This window comes from Tursiops truncatus, chromosome 7 (genome assembly GCF_011762595.2).
Source record: "Tursiops truncatus isolate mTurTru1 chromosome 7, mTurTru1.mat.Y, whole genome shotgun sequence".
In the NCBI taxonomy this organism is placed as follows: domain Eukaryota; kingdom Metazoa; phylum Chordata; class Mammalia; order Artiodactyla; family Delphinidae; genus Tursiops; species Tursiops truncatus.
In genome coordinates this window covers 66,469,110-66,488,798 of record NC_047040.1, presented here as the reverse complement: position 1 = coordinate 66,488,798, position 19,689 = coordinate 66,469,110, and the positions used below count along the sequence as shown (strand labels likewise).

At 38.2% G+C, this 19,689-nt stretch overlaps 1 protein-coding gene across 8 annotated transcripts in view; it reads right to left on the bottom strand.

Moving 5' to 3' along the window:
• The window catches only part of LOC101316873 (sodium channel protein type 3 subunit alpha), a 110,178-nt gene that overhangs the window by 79,547 nt on the left and 10,942 nt on the right, over positions 1-19,689 (bottom strand). For 6 of the 8 annotated variants that reach the window (XM_073807623.1, XM_073807628.1, XM_073807622.1 and 3 more), the window contains exons 2-3: positions 10,976-11,166; positions 43-356 (exon numbers count right to left, since the gene is read on the bottom strand). In XM_073807623.1, the coding sequence (XP_073663724.1) occupies positions 43-306 (264 nt within the window). In that variant the 5' untranslated portion in view covers positions 307-356; positions 10,976-11,166. Of the gene's footprint in view, positions 1-42; positions 357-10,975; positions 11,167-19,689 lie in introns of those variants that run through there. The other 2 variants (XM_073807624.1, XM_033860065.2) reach the window with 2 other exon arrangements.

The following is a 19,689-nucleotide window of genomic DNA, read 5'->3' as shown; positions in this document are numbered from 1 at the left end:
GTTAAATTAAAGACTTATTGGAAGGATAAAATCAACACTCACTTTCTTATTGATATAGTACGGGTCCAGGTCCTCCAGTGGCTCTGACACCATCCCTGGAGGGATGTCTCCGTAAATAAATGGAAGGTTCTTTCCAGCTTCCAAGTCACTGTTTGGCTTTGGTTTGTTCTCGTCATCGTTGTTTTGTTCTCTCTTGGGTTTCTTGGCTTTCTCTTCTGCAGCACGTTTTTCGATAGCAGCAAGAGATTCTCTAGTAAAAAGGCGGAAGCTTTCAGGTCCTGGGGGTACCGGAAGTGCCTGTGCCATCTTTTCATCCTGCACATTTAATTACGTTTAGCTTCTTGCATAAGAATATCCTACAATTTTTAAAAAATGCATGAGAGATAGGAAACCAAATGAACGAGAGGGATTAAGAAAATCAACCAAGATGTCATTTAGTGTTTCTTCTAGTAATTTTTTTTAAGTATAAACTTTAAGTAGTGCTTTTCATGCTGCACTACAAATTTTAACTTAGAAGCATCATTCAGTCTAATTTTCAATACGCCAACTTTATATGTCCTTCAAAAGTCTGTTCTGATACCTTTGCACCAAAGTATAGTATATGTTTGGTAAAGAGTAATGCCAAGAATGCTTGTCAATAAAATTACTCAAGGACCCATTATTTCTCTCATTCCTCCTTTTATCACATCTTACTAACTTTCCAAAGAAAGAAATCCTGGTGACAATGCAGTGGTATATCCCTGACTCATAAAATCTCAGGATAGGAAAAGAAGTTTTGCCTAACCCAGCCACTCTTCTGATTATCAGCATCATTGACCACTGGTTGTCCAGACAAGGTCTGACTGTCAGCAGGGACAGAGAAGTCAAAACTGTTTCCGTTTAGCTTTTCACCTTGGATCTTTCTGAGGTATCTTCTGAAGCAATGCAGAATATATTTACTTCCTTTCCCAGTCTGCTGCTCTTTAAGTATTCCAAGACAATTTTCATCTTTTTCCTGAATCTTCCATTCGGTGTAGTGTGGTAAAAGCATGGACTATGGAGCTAGACTTCTTCTGTTCTAAACCCTGGCTCTGCCACTGATGAGCTGCATGACTTTAAAAATGTAACCTCTCGGTGCTTCAGTCTTCATCTATAAAATGGGGATAACATGAAAACTGACCTCCCAGGTTATTGTAAGGAATAAATGAATTAATTTACATTAAATGTTTAGACTATTTTCTGGAATTAGCAAGCACTGTACTAGTGTCAACTATCATAATCTAATTATCTTCAGTTCCTCCAGCCATTTCCTCTGTTGTGGTTTCAAGCATCCTCACAATTCAAGCCACTCTTCTTTAAATAAGGTCTTAACTTGCTGGAACTACAACTGACTGTGGAGGTTCAGGAATGGGCTGGGAATTGCAGAGTACAGGGGCACCTTCATTCATGCCTACCACCTGGCTGGGAGAGGAATGGAGGTAAGGCAGACATGTGGAGTGGACATGTTCAATTTCCCAGGGAAGGGAAAACATTCTATCTGCTGGAAATGTGACAGAGCTGTCAAAAATACAGGAAATCAGCTACATAAATTTTGAAACATAAGTTAACAGTTACATTATTTTGCACTGTGCCAAGAATCTCATTATAAAAATCAAGATAGAAAATAGAAAAAATAACAAAAATACAATGAGTACACCAGTCATCTTGTAGAATGATCTACAACCTTGGCATCAAAATAATCATCCAAGTCATCTGTGACATTTTCCCTATCTGCAACCACCCACCCGTCTCTGCCCTTATTCTAGTCTCCATGGTAGTTTATCCCTAAATGGCCTTCTAATTCTTGGCAGTTGATTGCATGGATATACTGACCTTCCAGAGAAGCAGAAACTCTAGATCTTATAGTAACATAAGAAAAATGATATAAGTTATTATATGTTTTTTGAGTGTATATCTGAGTTACTGGTTCCCTGGTCTGTTCCAGTAACAAAACATATTTTAATACCTGTGTCTTTTCATAGAATTCATACTCATAATATGACATTGTTATTATATTTCCTGCTATTATGAAGGTATATTCTAGATAAGTTATAAATTATCAGACTTGTCAAAAAATTGTGCCATTTTTGCTACTAGTTCTGAAAATGAACTTCTGATTTGTGGTGGGACAAGGCTCTTTTTTTATACTCCATCAACCGGTATATAAATCAGAAGGTTTGGGAACAGTTATTCTGTTTTACTTAAAAATCAATCAATCATCTATTTTGTGCCTTCTAAATTCATGGTAGACAGCACAAAGTAGAATTAATAGTTTCAGCCATTTTATGTCATTTCAATGGTGACATAGTCACTCCAAACTCTAGGCTGCTGTGGAATAATCACAGCTTTTATACTTTTCAGTGTGGAAAGAGTTTGTGCTTAACTGCAAACCTTAAATACCCAGGGATGTGTAATCTACCTGTGTCTCATCACCTGTCATGAATTAAATGGATAAGGTTCTTCCCCATTGCTAAATGAAAATGACACAGCATGAGAAAACTTTCTTTAAAAATTTCTGTGGAACGTGGTTGCTTTCTTAAGGGAGAAGAAAGGTTACTTTTGTATTTGAGCATTTAGTTGCACTGATTTTGGTTTCTTTACTGACAATGGAATGAAAACCATGCAGCAATTGGTATCAGAGATCTAGATTAGTATTGAGTCTGTTACTGTTTGTCATTTAACCTTCCTCAACCTCAGTGTCATCGAAGTACCTTATCATGTATGAGGCAACACTTTGCCATAAAGAAATAATTATAATTATTTAATTGGAGTCTCCTGGTTCCTAAGTTTTAAAATGAAATTAGTTTAAACATGTAGAAATCTTTCAGTAATCTTTACAGATGACTGATTTCTCTGGGATGACATGGAACAAGGAACCATCACAAATCATGGAAATTTATTTAAAAATAAATAATCCTTTACCTTCCTGTTCACTTATCAAGGGCTAGAATAAAAAATTTGAGTCTTGGTCAAAAGGAAGTAAAGAAGTCTCTGAAATTCCCATGCTGCTGTCTCTAAATCCTGAGAAGACAGGCCAGTTCTAGACTCTCAGATTTTTGTCTGCAAGGGGAACTAGGGTTTGTTCAATATTTGGATAGGCTGAGACATTAAAGATTATAGTGAACAAGAGTTTCTCGGGGCTTCATCTACAGCATTGCTGTTTAGAAACCTCTCATAGTTCTTTGGCAGTTCTATTTTAATTTTTTTCCTCTTCTTTCTTGTTCTTTGTGAGCTTATTATACAGAGCTCTTACATAATTTTATATTCCTATTAGGGCCAGACTTTAGAAAATTAATTCCTACTGATGCCTTGGTGTGGAATATATATTATTAATGAATATCTGTGCATTATAATTTATTAAAACACATCAAATTTAACATACCAAATTTTCTCCAGAACTGTCCTTGCAAGGACAAAAAAGATAAAAGACTGAGGAGATGATCTCTTTGATTAAAAACTAAAGTGTTTTTGTGTGTTAATGTGTGTGAGTAAAACAAATACATCCTTCTGTTAATCAAGAAAGACTGTGGTTCAAAATATCCTATTGTAGGGGTGGACGACAGAATGTCAAGCCTGGAAGGAACCTTAGGATCATTTATTTAGGATATATTAATTGAGGGACTACTATGTATCAACACTGTGCTTGGACTAGGTACCCATAGTCCCTGCCCTTAAGGAACTGACAGTCCATTGAGAGAGACAGATTTCTATACTAATAATTATAATGCAATTATATGTAACTGCTTATTGTCTGAGGTCCATAAAAGGGAGCAATTTATTCTGCCCAGAGAGGTATGGTTCAGGCAAGTTTTCCTGAAGAAGTGATATTGGGGTGGGTTTTGTAGACAGGTTGGGTTTGACCAACTAGTTGTTGTGGTGGTAGTTGGGGGAGGGTTGGTAGGAAGACATATCAGTAGAGACCTACTTGGTAGGCAGGGAGGCAGCATGTATATGGACCCAGAAATAACAGAGAGCATGGATTGTTTGGGAGGAACTATAAGCAGTTCATTATGGGTGGAGACCAACCTGCCCAAAAGGGAGTGGAAAGAGAAAGGAATGGAAATTTAGGCAGGATATAGATCACCAAAGGCCTCATTCAGCACACTAAGGTCAGCTGTGGGTGGGGAGTGGCATGATCATTTGGAAGGTTGGAAAGATGGTGGCGGTATGAAAGGCAGACAGATAGGGAGTGATCCGAGAGCAATGGTTTTCACACATTTTGGTTTCAGGATTCCTTAGTACTCCTAAAATTATAGAAGACCTCAAAGAGCTTTTGTTTAAGGGGAGGCTTATCTATCCATGTTTACTGTATTAAGAATTAAAATAGAAAATTAAAAAACATGCTTTAATTAACTTAATAACAAGCCCTTGTATGTTTACATATAAAACAGATTTTTAATGAAAATAACTTATTATCCCAAAGGAAAAGAATTGAGTAGAAGAATGAACTTGTTTTACATTTGGGCAAATCCCTTTCCTGTCTGGCTTAATGAAATACACCGAGATTCTCACATCCTCTTCAGGGTTCCATCTGTTGAGATTTGTTGTTTTGATTCAAGTACAAGATGAAAATCCTCCCGGGACTTCCCTGGTGGCACAGTGGTTAAGAATCCGCCTGCCAAACCTGGGCTTCCAGTGGTTTGGTTTTTGTTATTTTGTAATTTTGTTCTTGTTTTTCTTCTACTGTTCAGCTCTGTTTCAGATAATTGCAGTTGATACATTTCTTTGTTCTTTAAATCTTAGATTGAGAACTATTTAAATATTTCTTGCTAGAAAATGGGAATTCAAAATCAAGAACAATCTTGAAGTTAAGAATTTGATATTTTAAACTGTTACCTTTATGTTGTATTCAGCTAAATGCAGTTATTCTTTTTTTTAAAATTTTTATTCTTTTTTAAAAACAGATTTTTAAATTAATTAATTAATTTATTTATTGGCTGCGTTGGGTCTTCCGTTGCTGTGTACGGGCTTTCTCTAGTTGCAGTGAGTGGGGGCTACTCTTCGTTATGGTGTGAGGGCTTCTCATTGCGGTGGCTTCTCTTGTTGCGGAGCACAGGCTCTAGGTGCACAGGCTTCAGTAGTTGTGGCATACGGGCTTCCATAGTTGTGGCTTGAGGGCTGTAGAGCGCAGGCTCAGTAGTTGTGGCACATGGGTTTAGTTGCTCCACAGCATGTAGGATCTTCCCGGACCATGGCTCAGACCCATGTCCTCTGCGTTGGCAGGTGGATCCTTAACCATTGCACCACCAGGGAAGCCCAATGCAGTTATTCTTAAGAGCTCATATATACAAAGCAAAAAGTTGCAGAGTATAAAATTAAGTTCATGGCATTTTAGAAATTACCTGGAGTATTGACTCCCACTGCTTGTTTCTATGATAAATAAAACTCAAGAAACACACACACACACACACACACACACACACACACACACACACACACACACAAAGAATCCGCCTGCCAATGCAGGGGACACGGGTTTGATCCCTGGGCCAGATAGATCCCACATGCTGTGGAGCAACTAAGCCCATGTGCCACAACTACTGAGCCTGTGCTCTAGAGCCTGTGAGCCACAACTACTGAGCCCATGCACCGCAACTACTGAAGCCCTTGCATTCTAGGTCCTGTGCTCTGCAACAAGGGAACCACCACAATGAGAAGCCCGTGCACTGCATCAAAAAGTAGCCCCTGCTCGCTGCAACTAGAGGAAGCCTGTGGGCAGCAACGAAGACCCAACACAGCCAAAAATAAATAAAATTTTAAAATAAAATAAATTTTTTTTAAAGAAAGGAGAAAATCCTCTCACATATATGTAACTGGAAAATAGGGAATATTTTAATTTCTTTATCAGACAATTGGGATTATTATTCTTTGATAAATACCAAAACTCTACAAATGGTACTCCCTTAAATTAGTTTCAATGTGGAATCAGAAACCATATCAGTGAACTTTTGATTGATCTTGCCCTTTGGATGGATTTTGTACCATCATGCAGGGATCATTTGGGAAATATCAGCACATTATTATGCAGATTTTTCAAGTTTTGACAAATTTTATTATATAACATTCAAAAATCACATTTGTTAATATCACCATTGATCTCTTGAGAAAAGTCATAATGTATTGGGAGACTGTCAAGCTCCCAGTGTCAGATAAAAGTTTTCCAAAATTCCAATTTCCACTTGAAAACTCCAATTTTAACATTGGCAACAAATGCTGTCATTTGCTTTCCCTGAAATGACAAGTTTTTCCTTTGTTCATTTTTGAGAAAATATCTGCCAGATACCCAAGTTTGAATAACATAGTTTGTCAGTTCTTTCTTTCAAGTGAAAATGGGGTTCCATGAAAAAAAAAGTGGTATTCAGCTCCTGACACAATCACACAAGTGCTTTTCCTTGAGACAACCATGGTGCTCAGTATGCAGAAGGAATGCTTTATGTATTCTTTCCCTATCGTCATACAGAATATTAAAAATATGTGTTCTTTAGGGTCAAGATTTAATAAAGTTAATAATATTTACTGCTTCATCAAAGATGTTCTTATGTGAACTGGTATTTTTTTTCTTACTGAAAGTGTTTGGTGGTGAAGAAACGAAGGACTCCTCCTTCAGTATGACGCCACTGCCTTGATTCCCACTCAGGCATTAGCAGTTTTACCCCCTGACTATAGCACTGTCAATGCAAATGTCAGAACGGCGAAGAAAAGGCAAATGACACCTTGGTATTGTTAAGAAAATAGTTTCTACCTCAGAGCCCCTCTGAAAGGGACTCAGGAATACCGCATTGTCTGCAAACCACCCTTTGAGAACAGCTTCCTTAAAAGGAAGCAGATGGACACCAGTGGTCTAAAGTAGAGGGCAAGAGAATTTGACTATAGCTTTATTATTTAAGGGCATGGACTTGGCAATTAGGACTGCATTCAAGTCCTGGCTCTGCTACATTCTAGCAGTGTGACCTTGGATAATTTTTTTTATCCTTTATAATCTTCAGGTTCCCAATCTACATAGTGAAGATAATGATAGCAATGATAGCACATACTTCATAGAGTTAATGTGACCTTTAAATGAGAAAATGCATCTAAAGGTGAGCAGGTGCCTGGAAAATAGTAGGCAGTCAATAAGTTAGAGAGAAAACAAACCATGACCCGAGGACTGTACTCAAGGCACCATTAGGAAGAGAAGACCAATAAGATTTTGTGATGATTTGATAGGGTGAAGAAGAGTTATGGGGTTAAGTTCATTTCCAGATTTCTGGTTTAAGCCACAGATTTAACCCAACGGAGACATGGAGAAGGTTTATAGGGCACAATAATGAATTATGCTTGAGTTTTATTTAGTTTCAGATGCCTGTGAGACAACTGGATGTGTAATTAAAATATGGGTCTGAGACTCAAGAAAGCTGCCTGGGCGGGGAAAATGTTGATTAAGCAGTCACCAGTTGAAACTGAAGAATATGCAGTACATTATTTAGGAAAAAATCGGAAGATGAAGAGCAGGACTCTTGTGACTACCAATTTTAAGGAGAGGGAACACAGAGGATATTAGACAATGGAATTAGAAGAGTTATATGGATGCCAAAAGAGGAATTTCCAAGATGCTAATTAAAAGGCATGCATTAGATTTGACCATTAGTCGAACTTCCTGCCTTTAAAATAAATGAGGAACAGGCACAGAGAAGCAAAGTAATCTTCACTGAAGTGTCTATTGACAAACACAAATTGTTGCTCTGAGGCAACACATTTTCCACACAGTCTGTTCTTTATGGATTTTTCCTACTGTTGTTGACATTTTTTTATCTTGAATCTTACTATTGTGGGATTTGATATTAAAGATCTAAGCTGTATATTAATAACTACAGAAAAATTGATTCGTATACCTCAGTTCAGTTTTCCAGGCTCACATATCTGTATGCTATGATACTAACATAAGCTGCTGTATGCTATGATACTAACATAAGCTGCTATATGAAACCAACAAATGAAATGAATACAAAACTAATAATTGTTAATGAATCAGAATCTAAGAAAAGTGGCACAGTAAATATTTGGGATATGCAGTGGCATTATTGCGGCAAAGACAAAGTATTTTTTCCATTAGTCATTTAGCCCGTGAATTCTCGTCTTGCCTGATTTTCCAGAACAGAAGACAGTATGTTGAATTGTATTGGTTTATAGCCTGTTAGTATCAATAGTCTCTCTCTCTGTAGGGATTTTTATAATTATGTTACAGACAAAATCAATTAATTCTGGTCTGTTCCCATGAAAAGAAAATTATGTCAGAGGCAGTAAGTTTGCCATCTTCAAGGATAGAAAGTTGCTCTGTGTCATGCAACTTGAGAGATCAGGGGGAAAAATAAACATCCAAATGTATTTTCATGTTCTTGATGACAAGGGAGGGAGTTGTCAGGGAAAGACTGGGTCCATTACTAAGGAAAGGATGCTGTCTATGTTTTCTTGGTATCAACAAGAGACTATTATAGGAAGGGTATAATCTAGAAGACAAAGTGGACCAATTAACTACTGTCCTACTAAAGAAAGTTATTAATTTTTTCCAAAGGAATTTTCATTTAGGGCTAATGATTGTCTAGTATTTGCTATATATCCTCAGGTAGCATGTGTGACCAAGAGCATATTTTATCAAAGGCATACACACAGCATTCAGCACATTATAATAATAAACACTGGACACTCGCCAAGGCAGAATAAAATATTATTTTCCATGTTTTAAAAGAGTTTTGAAATAATACTTTGTTGGTGTGCCTACCGAACCAGGTGGCTTTGAGGATTAAATAATACTAATAGATAAACATCTGTTGAATGATTACTATGTCTCAGACACTCTGTCATTTAATTTATGCACACTAACTCATTTTTTTTTCTTTTTTCTTTTTTTTTTTTTTTGGTGTGGTACGCGGGCCTCTCACTGCTGCTGCCTCTCCCGTCGTGGAGCACAGGCTCCGGATGCGCAGGCTCAGCGGCCATGGCCCACGGGCCCAGCCGCTCCGCTGCATGTGGGATCTTCCCGGACCGGGGCACGAACCCGTGTCCCCTGCATTGGCAGGTGGACTCTCAACCACTGCGCCACCAGGGAAGCCCCACACTAACTCATTTAATTGTCATTTTAATCTTATGAGATTAGTACTATTATTATTATTCCCATTTTACAGATCAAAAGACCTAGGTGCAGGTAGGTTAGATAACTTGTTCAAGTTACAAAAGTAATAAGGAGTCAGGATTTGAACCCAGATAGTTTAGGAAAAGCTGGGCCCCAAGCCTGCAAAATGAGAAGAATTTTAGTTCATGTTTTCAGAAATGGAAATTAGGATGAGTCTGCTACCTTATTAGGAGGTTATTATGTATAGAGCCCCATGTTAGGAACAGGGTGGTGCAGCCTAAGAAATATAGCAATATAGTCCTCACCTTTGTTTTAAAGTAGAATACAAAACAAGCAGGAATGAATTAATAAAACCACCATCTAATAGATACCTGCTTACATGTATGTTAAGCATTTTGGAATTATTTAAAGGTAAATTAAATGCTTAGGCTAGCTTCTTCTTCTGTGTAATGTACCTCTTGTTCTTAGTGTGATGTCAAGGAATTCAGTATTACTATTGGTTTGGACAAACCTACTGAGAAAGTAACTGTAGTATGGATATCACTATGCCATGGCCAAATACAAATGAAATGTAGGCTTTCTCTACCATTGTTCCTTTCCTGTTAGCTTAACACATGATTGTCTATACACAAATACAATTATTGATTTACTAACTGTTTAATAAAAAAAACTATTTTTGCCTTTCTCTAATGTCATGCCTCTGAAAAAAATAGCTGAGTGTGAAAGCACAAGTCATCTCTGTCTTCAGAACAATTTTTGTCTTGGAAATAATAATCATCTTCTAGGAGATGAAGTTCCCTGTGACTTTATCTTTATCAGACAGCTATAAGCTTAGAGAGACAACTGCTCACTAATAACAACAATTAAGCCAACGTTGTAATAGATATATCAGCATCATTGGTTTCATCAGCTCCTGAGTTTTTCTACTGTATGTTTGCAAACTGAAGCAGATTTTGTGTTCATCTCCCCAGTGACCATTCCACTTTGACACCTCCTCCAAGCCCCTTGCCAATCATTGGTTAAGGATTAGGCACTTGGTGCAATTCTGGCTAATAAAAGATGAGGGGAAGTCTGCCAAGTGGGTGTTTGTAAAAGATTTCTTCACTCAAAAGAAAGAGACCGAGGAGGAGACAGAATTCTCTGTCCCCTGGACCTTAGCATCAGGGTATGATACATGGCACTACTGTAGGCACTTACAACCAGAATGGATGCCATTGTGAGGGCAAAGCTGACAGACTTTGGGTGGCAGGTCACAGAGACAGATCTACCCCTGGTCTCTTGATGGATCACTCAGCTCTTGGACCCAAACAACCTGTGCACTGCTTGTTATGTTCAATAAACATCCTTCTTGACTTAGATAATTTTAGAGAGCTTTTTTAGTTAATTGCAGCTGATACACCAAATAAATAAACACTCCTCAATAGGTTCAAAAATTTGGCCAGTCCAGAAGCCAGCTTATAATCAACTTCTGACCACATGTTTTGTTGTCCTGTATCCTATACAGAGAGGTGAACTATGGAACCAATTACCACATAAATATAATAAAATTCAAGTAAATACAGTCCTAGGTAATACACAGGATGAATGTCTCTTTTGAAAGAAAAATAAATAAAAAGCTGGGTTAGTTTCTCTTTCTTACATCAATAGCCTTTATCGTCATTCCACTCCCTGAGGTCATCTCTGCCATGTCTCTAAGTGTTTTTCTCTTTGGAGGAACAAACTAGCAAAGAGGCAGGAAATCACTCCTCTACCTTCTTTTTGTCCTGAAACTGCTACCGCTGTTAGCTAATAAAGATTTTAGTTTACCTTCCACAAACACAGATTTATACCCATTAACAGATTAGGTACCTTAGATAGTCACAGCACCTTTTTCTGGAAAAGCTCCAGGCCGCTTCTGGGAATTATCTCATTTGTTCTTACACTAGTCTTACAAGAGATTCTTTTTATTCCAGTAAGCCACTCTACCGCAAGTCCTTGACAGGTATCTCATCCCTGATGAATTCTGATGTGGCTTGACATCAGCTTTCTTGCTCCATGATCTGTGTAGAAAGAGAACACAGGTGAAGTGAGCCCAGCATCTTTGGCATTTGGATTGATGTGAGTGCTCTGGTTCTAGGTCTGGGTTTTTGTATTTTGTTTACTTACAGTCCTAGATCAAGGAAGCAGGATTGACACAAAACAGATTGTTTGACCCGTGTGAGAAGCATGCCCTTGTGTGCTCAAGGAAGGATGGAGCCTGGAGCCACTGTCAGTATCCTAGGGTGGGCATGGGGCTCACTATCCGTCGTTGACAGCCCTGATTCAATCACCCCTTCTGAAGCCAGGCTGGAGCTCTAGAGCATCTTCCTGTTCTTCACCTCCTACTTCCTTCCTTCCTCTCCCCTCTTCACTTCCCCTTTGTTTCTTTTCTTCAAATACCAGAAAGGTCGAAGAGGTAGACCAGTGGAGCATGTGGTCCACATGGATGTTGTGGGTTATTATTCCAGTTCCTTTTCAGCTCCTTTTCCTCTCCACCTAAAACCCCATTTGATTGGCTGACTAAGATAAGACCAATAAACTTTATTCAGTGGCTTCTAAGAATAAATTTTAGATAAGCAGGGGTGAAAAAAACAGCATGTTAAACCTAGGCATAATATCTGATGTCATATTCCTTCCAGCTATAACCATTAGCAATGGCTAAGCCCAGTTAAACCAGGATTTTTAAAAGGACAATATATGTAATTTTTAAATCAGCAATCGATATTTTAAAAAATATTTCAGTTCACTTATACAAAGCTTACGAGTCAAACTGGTCTGAATCCTCACTAACAAATCTCCTTTTACAATTTACTATGACAAAAAACCATTAAATGTCACCTTTTTATTTAATGCACAGTCTTCTACCATCTTTGTTTTCAGATGAGAACTCATTCCTAAGCTACCAATCTTTAATCTGTCATCAGAGTGATCTTTCTAAAACATACATTTTACCCTTATTAAAATTTGTCAGTGGTTCTCAGTGACTTATCATCACTTTAGCAAAGTGTGCCGGTGCCTTTATGATCTGGCCTCTGCCTCTCCTCTCTTACCTTTCACTTGGTAACAACACAGACCTGGCTCTGCCACTTGCTAGCTGTTTGACATTGAACGTGTTACCTAACCAATCCAATTTTTAGTTTCCGATCTGTTAATGGAGATTATAATACACAGTGAAAGAGGGTTGTTGTTAGAATTAAATGATCTCCCGCACACACACATGCATGTAAAGTCACTTGTACAATAGCTGGTATAAAGTAGGTATTTCATAAAAGCTGGAGGTTTTAGTAGTAATAGAAGTAGCAATAATAGTAATAATAGTATTATAGCTATTATTACATTAATAATACCCATCAGACAGATCCGTGCATCAGAGCTTGAACCATTAAATTGTTAAATAAATTTATAGTCCTTAAATAAATGTTAGTTCCCTCTACTTTACAGCCACAGCTTAATAAATGCTACTTCGCCCCTTCACAGCACATAAATAACTGGGTTTTAAATACCGTGATCTCCAGCCTGACATATAATGAGCGTGACGTTAAATAACCAAAATAGCAATTTAGATATTCCAAAGTATTTGCAGTCTTTTCTCTGAGGACAAGGAGGGGAGTGAGGTAAGGAGGGCTGAATATCAAAGAGGAACTAAGAAATTAAGGAGGAACAGAAGAGTGGAGTTTGAGAAAGCTTGCCAGCTTGAGTTCTCTTTCTTTAACCTTCCCTTATGAAAATCACTGATTCATGGATCAGAGAAAATATATCTCATGGCCTGGGCTCCAAATGCGAGAGATTTTTTCAGTCTCAAGTACACATGGGAAATAGTGATTTCAGCTCCAATTTAGGCCTCATACTGTAAGTTGTATTATGTCCTAATAAGATCTCTATCTCACTCATCTTTCAAAGTAGACCATGGCTTATAGATTAATCGTAAGATAAAATTGGACTACATGAGTTAAGAGGAGAATGAGGACTCTTTAAATCAGTTCTGAACTTCAGTGCGCATAAGAATCATTTGGACTACTTGTTAAAGTTGCAGATTTCTGGGTTCAACCTCTGGAGATTCTGAAAAATTGGTCTAGGGCAAGGCCCAGGGAACTACATTTTAATCTAGCTCCTTAAATGAATTTGGTGGAGATGGCACATGGATTACAAGTTAAGAAGTTTGTACTGAAGGAAAAGAGTAGAGATTACTATGAATATGAGATGGTCACTTTATACAGTTGAGGCTGGCATTTAGCGCTCTTGTTCCCAGTAGGTAAGAAAAAGTGGAAGCACACTAGGTCACATGTATTTGATTTTATTTTAGGAAACAAAACCAAAAACAATTCTTAAAGGCTATGTATAAAAAGACAAACTTTCTCTGAGAACTAAACTGAGGGATGTTTTGTTATCATAAGGGACACTAGGTAACATGCTTAGCAGATGTCTTAAATTTAATTTCACAGAAGACCCATACAAGGTTTAATCAAATAAGACTTCTACTGATGGCTAAAATTAGTTAAGCTCAGTGAATTCCATTTAGATGGTGATGAGATAAGATGATTCAGAAACTATACTTTCAGATTATTTAATACAAGTATTGGACCTGGAGATCCCCCCAAAATGGATAGCCTACCTTTGAAATTACCTTAATAGAATTTTAGCAGTTTGGAAATTAAGGGGAAGTTCTTTATACCACAAATGAGGAAGTGCTTGTTCAAAGAGTGTAATAGAAGCTTTACTCTGAAAAGGGTAGGTGTCACCAGCTGAGGAACTTTGGACAAAGTTGGTTTAATTTTATTAACTCATTTCTATTTTTACTATTAATAATTTTAATACTAATGCCAACAAATGTATTTTGTAGAGATAAGTTTATTTATATTTCCTTTTGTGTTAGTTTATCCTAACAATTGATTTATCATTTAATATCTTTAAAGTCCAGTGTATATTTAATTTTTGTCTTACTCCAACTCCATTGTTTTTAACCATTATTTTGCCTCTTTAGTTTCTCCTTTAGCTACTTTTGGCCACTTATGCCATTTTCTTTCCTTTCAATCCATTTTATCTTCCTTTATGCTGATGTGATGTACCTGCTTCAGAATTTTCCAGATAAAAACCATTTCTGGCAGGCATTAGGCTGTGAAATTCTGGGACTCAGCTCTTTGTGCAAGGGTTGAAGCAAATCCAAAGCCGCTCACTGAGTAGCTCACAGATTTTGCCAGCAGGTCCCTGGCAGCGTTTCCCCATGGGGAAAGGGCAGCCTTCCATCTGGATGGGATCACTGGTTGGCCCTTCAATGTCTGTAATAGCCCTATCCTACCAGCTGCTCATTTGGTTTTAAGTCTTGAGACTCTTATCAAGGAAATAACTTCACATGGTCAAATCACCAAGATATCGTGAAGTGAAAAACTGGAAATTTGTCTAGGAAGCAAAACCATGCATCTACTTCTCTGTGTACTCCAGAGATTCTCCTGGAGCAAATTTGACCATTAGAAGACTAAATGGGGGTCTAGGTTAGGTTAACTGAATAGCTGGGATTTCTTTCTTTGAGTTGTATTAAATTCATTTCTGCCTTACTCTAAAAATGTTGAGCCCAGGAGGCTCAGAGCTAAATGTACATTCTAAAACAGTAACTTCATTAATGCACAATCTTTAACAGGTTTATCATCTACACTTTCTCCATTTTCCTTGTCTTCAACTGCCTAGTGCATGTGGATTTTGAAAAAATAATATACCACTTAACTTTTTTATAAAGAGATAGAATATAATAAATAAAAGTTAAATTTCTCTAAATACATGATTTAAAAGATTTATTTGTTCTTAATCATGAGTCTATGCTTCTTATAAACAAATCATTTTTCTCAAGGACTATACTTAATTTTACAATGAAAATAAATGTTAAACACTGAGCTTGGAAGCTCAGTACCCCAAAATTGAAAAGGATCTTTCAGGCCATCTAGTTTTCACCATTAGAGTTTATAGCAGTGGTCCTCAAAATTTAGCATCAGAATCACCTGTAGGGCTTTTATTAAAACACAGCTTGCCAGGCCCCACCCCAGAGTTGCTGATTCTGTAGATATGGGTGAAGCCCCAAATTCTGCGTTTCTAGTAAGTGCACAGAGGATGCTGATGATGCTGGCCCAGGAATCACATTTTGACAATGACTGGCTTGTAGACGCCAGAAGTGCTTTTTTTGTTTGTTTTGAAGTTAGAAACATATATACCAGTCATACTGCTCTCATTTTTATGATTTCTCAACGATGACAGTCATAGCTTCTTCAGTGTCATTTGTTCATTTGTTTAATGTCCTGTGGTGTAATTCTTCTGAACCTGGAACCTTGAAACGATTTATGGCAGTATTTCACAGAAGCCTGCAATAGCTTCCTAACCATCTCCCTGCTTCCAGCCTGATTCCCACATAGCCTATTTTCACCCAGCAGTCAGAGTGATTTGGGAAAAACAGAAAGCAAATCAAGTTATTCCTCTGTGCAGGAGCCTATAGGAGCCACCCAGAGAAAAAGCCAAACTCCTTACAATTGCCTCTCAGACCTTATGATATGGCGTTCCAGTTACCTAGCTGAACTCATCTTGTGCTCTCCTCCTTTCTCACTCCTCCCTAGCCAAATTGGCTCTGGCTGTCCTCTGCACCTACCAAACACACATATACTGTTCCCTCTCCCATGAGTGTTCTTTCCTCTAGATGGCCTAACTTTCTCATTTCTTCAAGTCTTGGTCAAAAGTTTACCTTTTCAAAGAGACCTACTGTGCTTCCCCTCCAGCTGCTTATCCCACTTTATTGTTTCCAAAGCACTTATCACCTTATTATGTACTATGTAATTTACTTACTTATAATGTTTATTGTTCATTTTCTATTTCTCCTGGGTAGAACATAAGACTTACAGGGGCTGGAATATTTGCCTTTTTTGGTCCATTTTGTTCACCAATGAATCCCAAGTGCTTAGAACAGTGCATATAGCACATACTGGGTGCTCAACAGACATTTTCTGAATAAATGAATTATTTAATTTTAGTTTATCAAAAAGATTTAAACTTTTTACTTAGACTTACTATTTAGAAGTTCAGCCTACAAGTACTCTTTAGAAAGTCTTGTATTCTATTTAAGGCAGCATATATATATATATATATTTTTTTTTTTTTGCGGTACGTGGGCCTCTCACTATTGTGGCCTCTCCCGTTGCGGAGCACAGGCTCTGGACACACAGGCTCAGCAGCCATGGCTCACGGGCCCAGCCGCTCCGCGGCATGTGGGATCCTCCCGGACCGGGACACAAACCCATGTCCCCTGCATCGGCAGGCGGACTCTCAACCACTGTGCCACCAGGGAAGCCCAAGGCAGCATATTTTATAACAGCAAAGTCTGGGAAAAAACTGAAATATCTACTAATAGGGGATTGGTTAGGTAAATAAAGTAACTCAGTTTTGTATCATACAGCCATGAAGATGATAACACATAAAAGAACAACAAAAGCTAAATTCTCTATAGGTACAATATTTCTGAATTATGTTGTCCTATTTAACCTAGACCAAAATACATACGTTCAGGTCCTGTTTACCTCAAAGATAATTGACTAAGTAAGCTAGGTTTACCAGACTCTCTTTAAAACAAAGCAAATTGAGGACTGAATGTTTTACTCAAAGAATTTCCCATTTCAGAATATCTTAGAGAAGTAATAGTGGTGATAATAGAGGACACGGACTAAGCACTTGCTCTGTGCCAGGCACTGATTAGCTCATTTTATCTTCACAATAACCCTATGAGATAATGGTGATTATTGTCCTCATTGTGTAGGTAAGGAAGTAATAGGGTTCAGAGAGGAGAGGTAACATGTCCAAGGTCACATGGCTGGTAAATCATGCCACCAAATCCAGTGTCTTTTTTTCTTTAGAAAAAGTAATAATCAGAGACTCTCTCTAAAAAGCATTTTACTAATCTGCTTCTCCAGCTTCATCTTACATGTATGCTCCTCCGTAGTCAAACTGATCTAGTTGCCATTCCCTGAAAGCCCCCAGTCTCTGGCCTCTGGCTTTCAAAAACATTCCCTCTTCCTGAAATATCATTTACCTCCAAAGAACACATGCAGATGGCCAACAAACACATGAAAAGATGCTCAACATCACCAGTTATTAGAGAAATGCAAATCAAAACTACAATGAGGTATTACCTCACACCAGTTAGAATGGCCATCATGAAAAAATCTACAAACAATAAATCCTGGAGAGGGTGTGGAGAAAAGGGAACCCTCTTGCACTGTTGGTGGGACTGTAAATTGATACAGCCACTATGGAGAACAGTATGGAGGTTCCTTAAACAACTAAAAATAGAACTACCATATGACCCAGCAATCCCACTACCGGGCACATACCCTGAGAAAACCATCATTCAAAAAGACACATGCACTCCAATGTTCATTGCAGCACTATTTATGGGTTGGCCAAAACGTTCATTTGGGTTTTTCCATAAGATGCTAAGGAAAAACCCAAACGAACTTTTTGGCCAACCCAATGCAATAGTCAGGACATGGAAGCAACCTAAATGTCCATCAACAGATGAATGGATAAAGAAGATGTGTTACATATATACGATGAAATATTACTCAGCTGTAAAAAGGAACAAAATTGTGTCATTGGCAGAGACATGGATGGACCTAGAGACTGTCATACAGAGTGAAATAAGTCAGAAAGCGAAAAACAAATATCATATATTAACGCATATATGTGGAATTTAGAAAAATGGTAAAGATGATCTTATTTGCAAAGCAGAAATAGAGACACAGACGTAGACAACAAATGTATGGATAACAAGGGGGAAGGGGGGGTGGGATGAACTGGGAGATTGGGATTGACATATATACACTACCATGTGTAAAGTAGATAGCTATTGAGAACCTACTGTATAGCACAGGGAACTCTACTCAGTGTTCTATGGTGACTTAAAAGGGAAGGAAATCCAAAACAGAGGGGATATATGTATACGTATGGCTGATTCACTTTGCTGTACAGCAGAAACTGACACAGCAGTGTAAAACAACTATACTCCAATTAAAAAAAAAAAAATCCTACCTATACCCCAAGGCTCATCATACCCAAATTCTGAGTCAGAAGTGATTTTGCCTTCCTCTGAACTCCAACAACATGCACATATTGCTTTAAGAATTCATATAATAATTATAATATTCTGGCTTCTGCTTTTATTAAGGATGTGTCTTATTGCTTCTACATTTTAAATTCCTTGAGGATAAGGATTTTATTGCTTACCTACCATAGTAAGCAGGACATTATTAGATATCTCTTGAATATAATTACCTAAAACAAATTCTGCAGATACCCTGTCCAATGTGGTAGCCCTGGTCACATGTAAGAATTGAGCACTAAAAATGTCGCTAGAGCCAAATCAGAAATAATATTTTGGGTATATTGGCTTAAAAAAAAGCATTAGTGGGCTTCCCCAGTGGTGCAGTGGTTAAGAATCCACCTGCCAGTGCAGGGGTCACGGGTTTGAGCCCTGATCTGGGAAGATCCCACATGCCGTGGAGCAACTAAGCCCGTGCGCCACAAGTACTGAGCCTGCGCTCTAGAGCCCACGAGCCACAACTGCTGAAGCCCGCTCTCCTGGAGCCCGTGCTCCGCAACAAGAGAAGCCACTGCAATGAGAAGCCCATGCACTGCAATGAAGGGTAGCCCCCGCTTGCCGCAACAAAAAGAAAGCCCACGCGCAGCAACGAAGACCCAACACAGCCAAAAATAAATAAATAAATTTATTTGAAAAAAAAGCATTAGGAACATTAATTTCACTTGTTTCTTTTTCTTTTTTTATGTTAGCATCTAGAAATTTTCAAAGTACATATGTGTCTCATTATATTTATATTGGCTACTGCTTGTCTAGTGTATGCCTTTCCCCTATTCCTTCACCCTCCACCAGGTGATCAAACCCATAAACAAATGCGTGAATTAAGAAAGGGGGCAAATCCCTCGTTGTGAGATGCTCTAAAAGGGAGGGGCAGGCTCTCTCTGGATTGACAATTTTCCTGTTTTACTTGGTCAGATTTTGTTATTAATTCCTAGGATTTGGGGCTGAGAAACAAATGTGAGCATTGTGTGTGTGTGTGTGTGTGTGTGTGTGTGTGTGTGTGTGTGTGTAATGCATGCACGTGTTTCAGGAGCAGAAACCACATTTAAATCAGAATATAACCAGAATTATAGGAAGCCTTCTATTCTGAAGTAAATTGGCATCATGGAAAATAGAAAGCAAAGTTCTCAGCCCAATAAACAATCCTTGATCCATATTCCTATCGTAACATCAGTTTTGCTTCAGCCATAATAGAGAGCCCTCTGAGTTGCCCTCAGCCACGTCTCTCCTACTGCTTGCTGGTGACTTGTGCTTTAGCCAGTTTCTTTCCAAGCAACCACAGACTGTTTATTTACTGTAATCAAAATGACAGTGCACTGTTTTCACAACAGAGTGTTAAGAGTTGATTGCCTTTTTCACTTGGCAACCTCAGGGAACTCGAGGTACAACTTGCATTACTTCAAAATGGTGGTGCTTACTT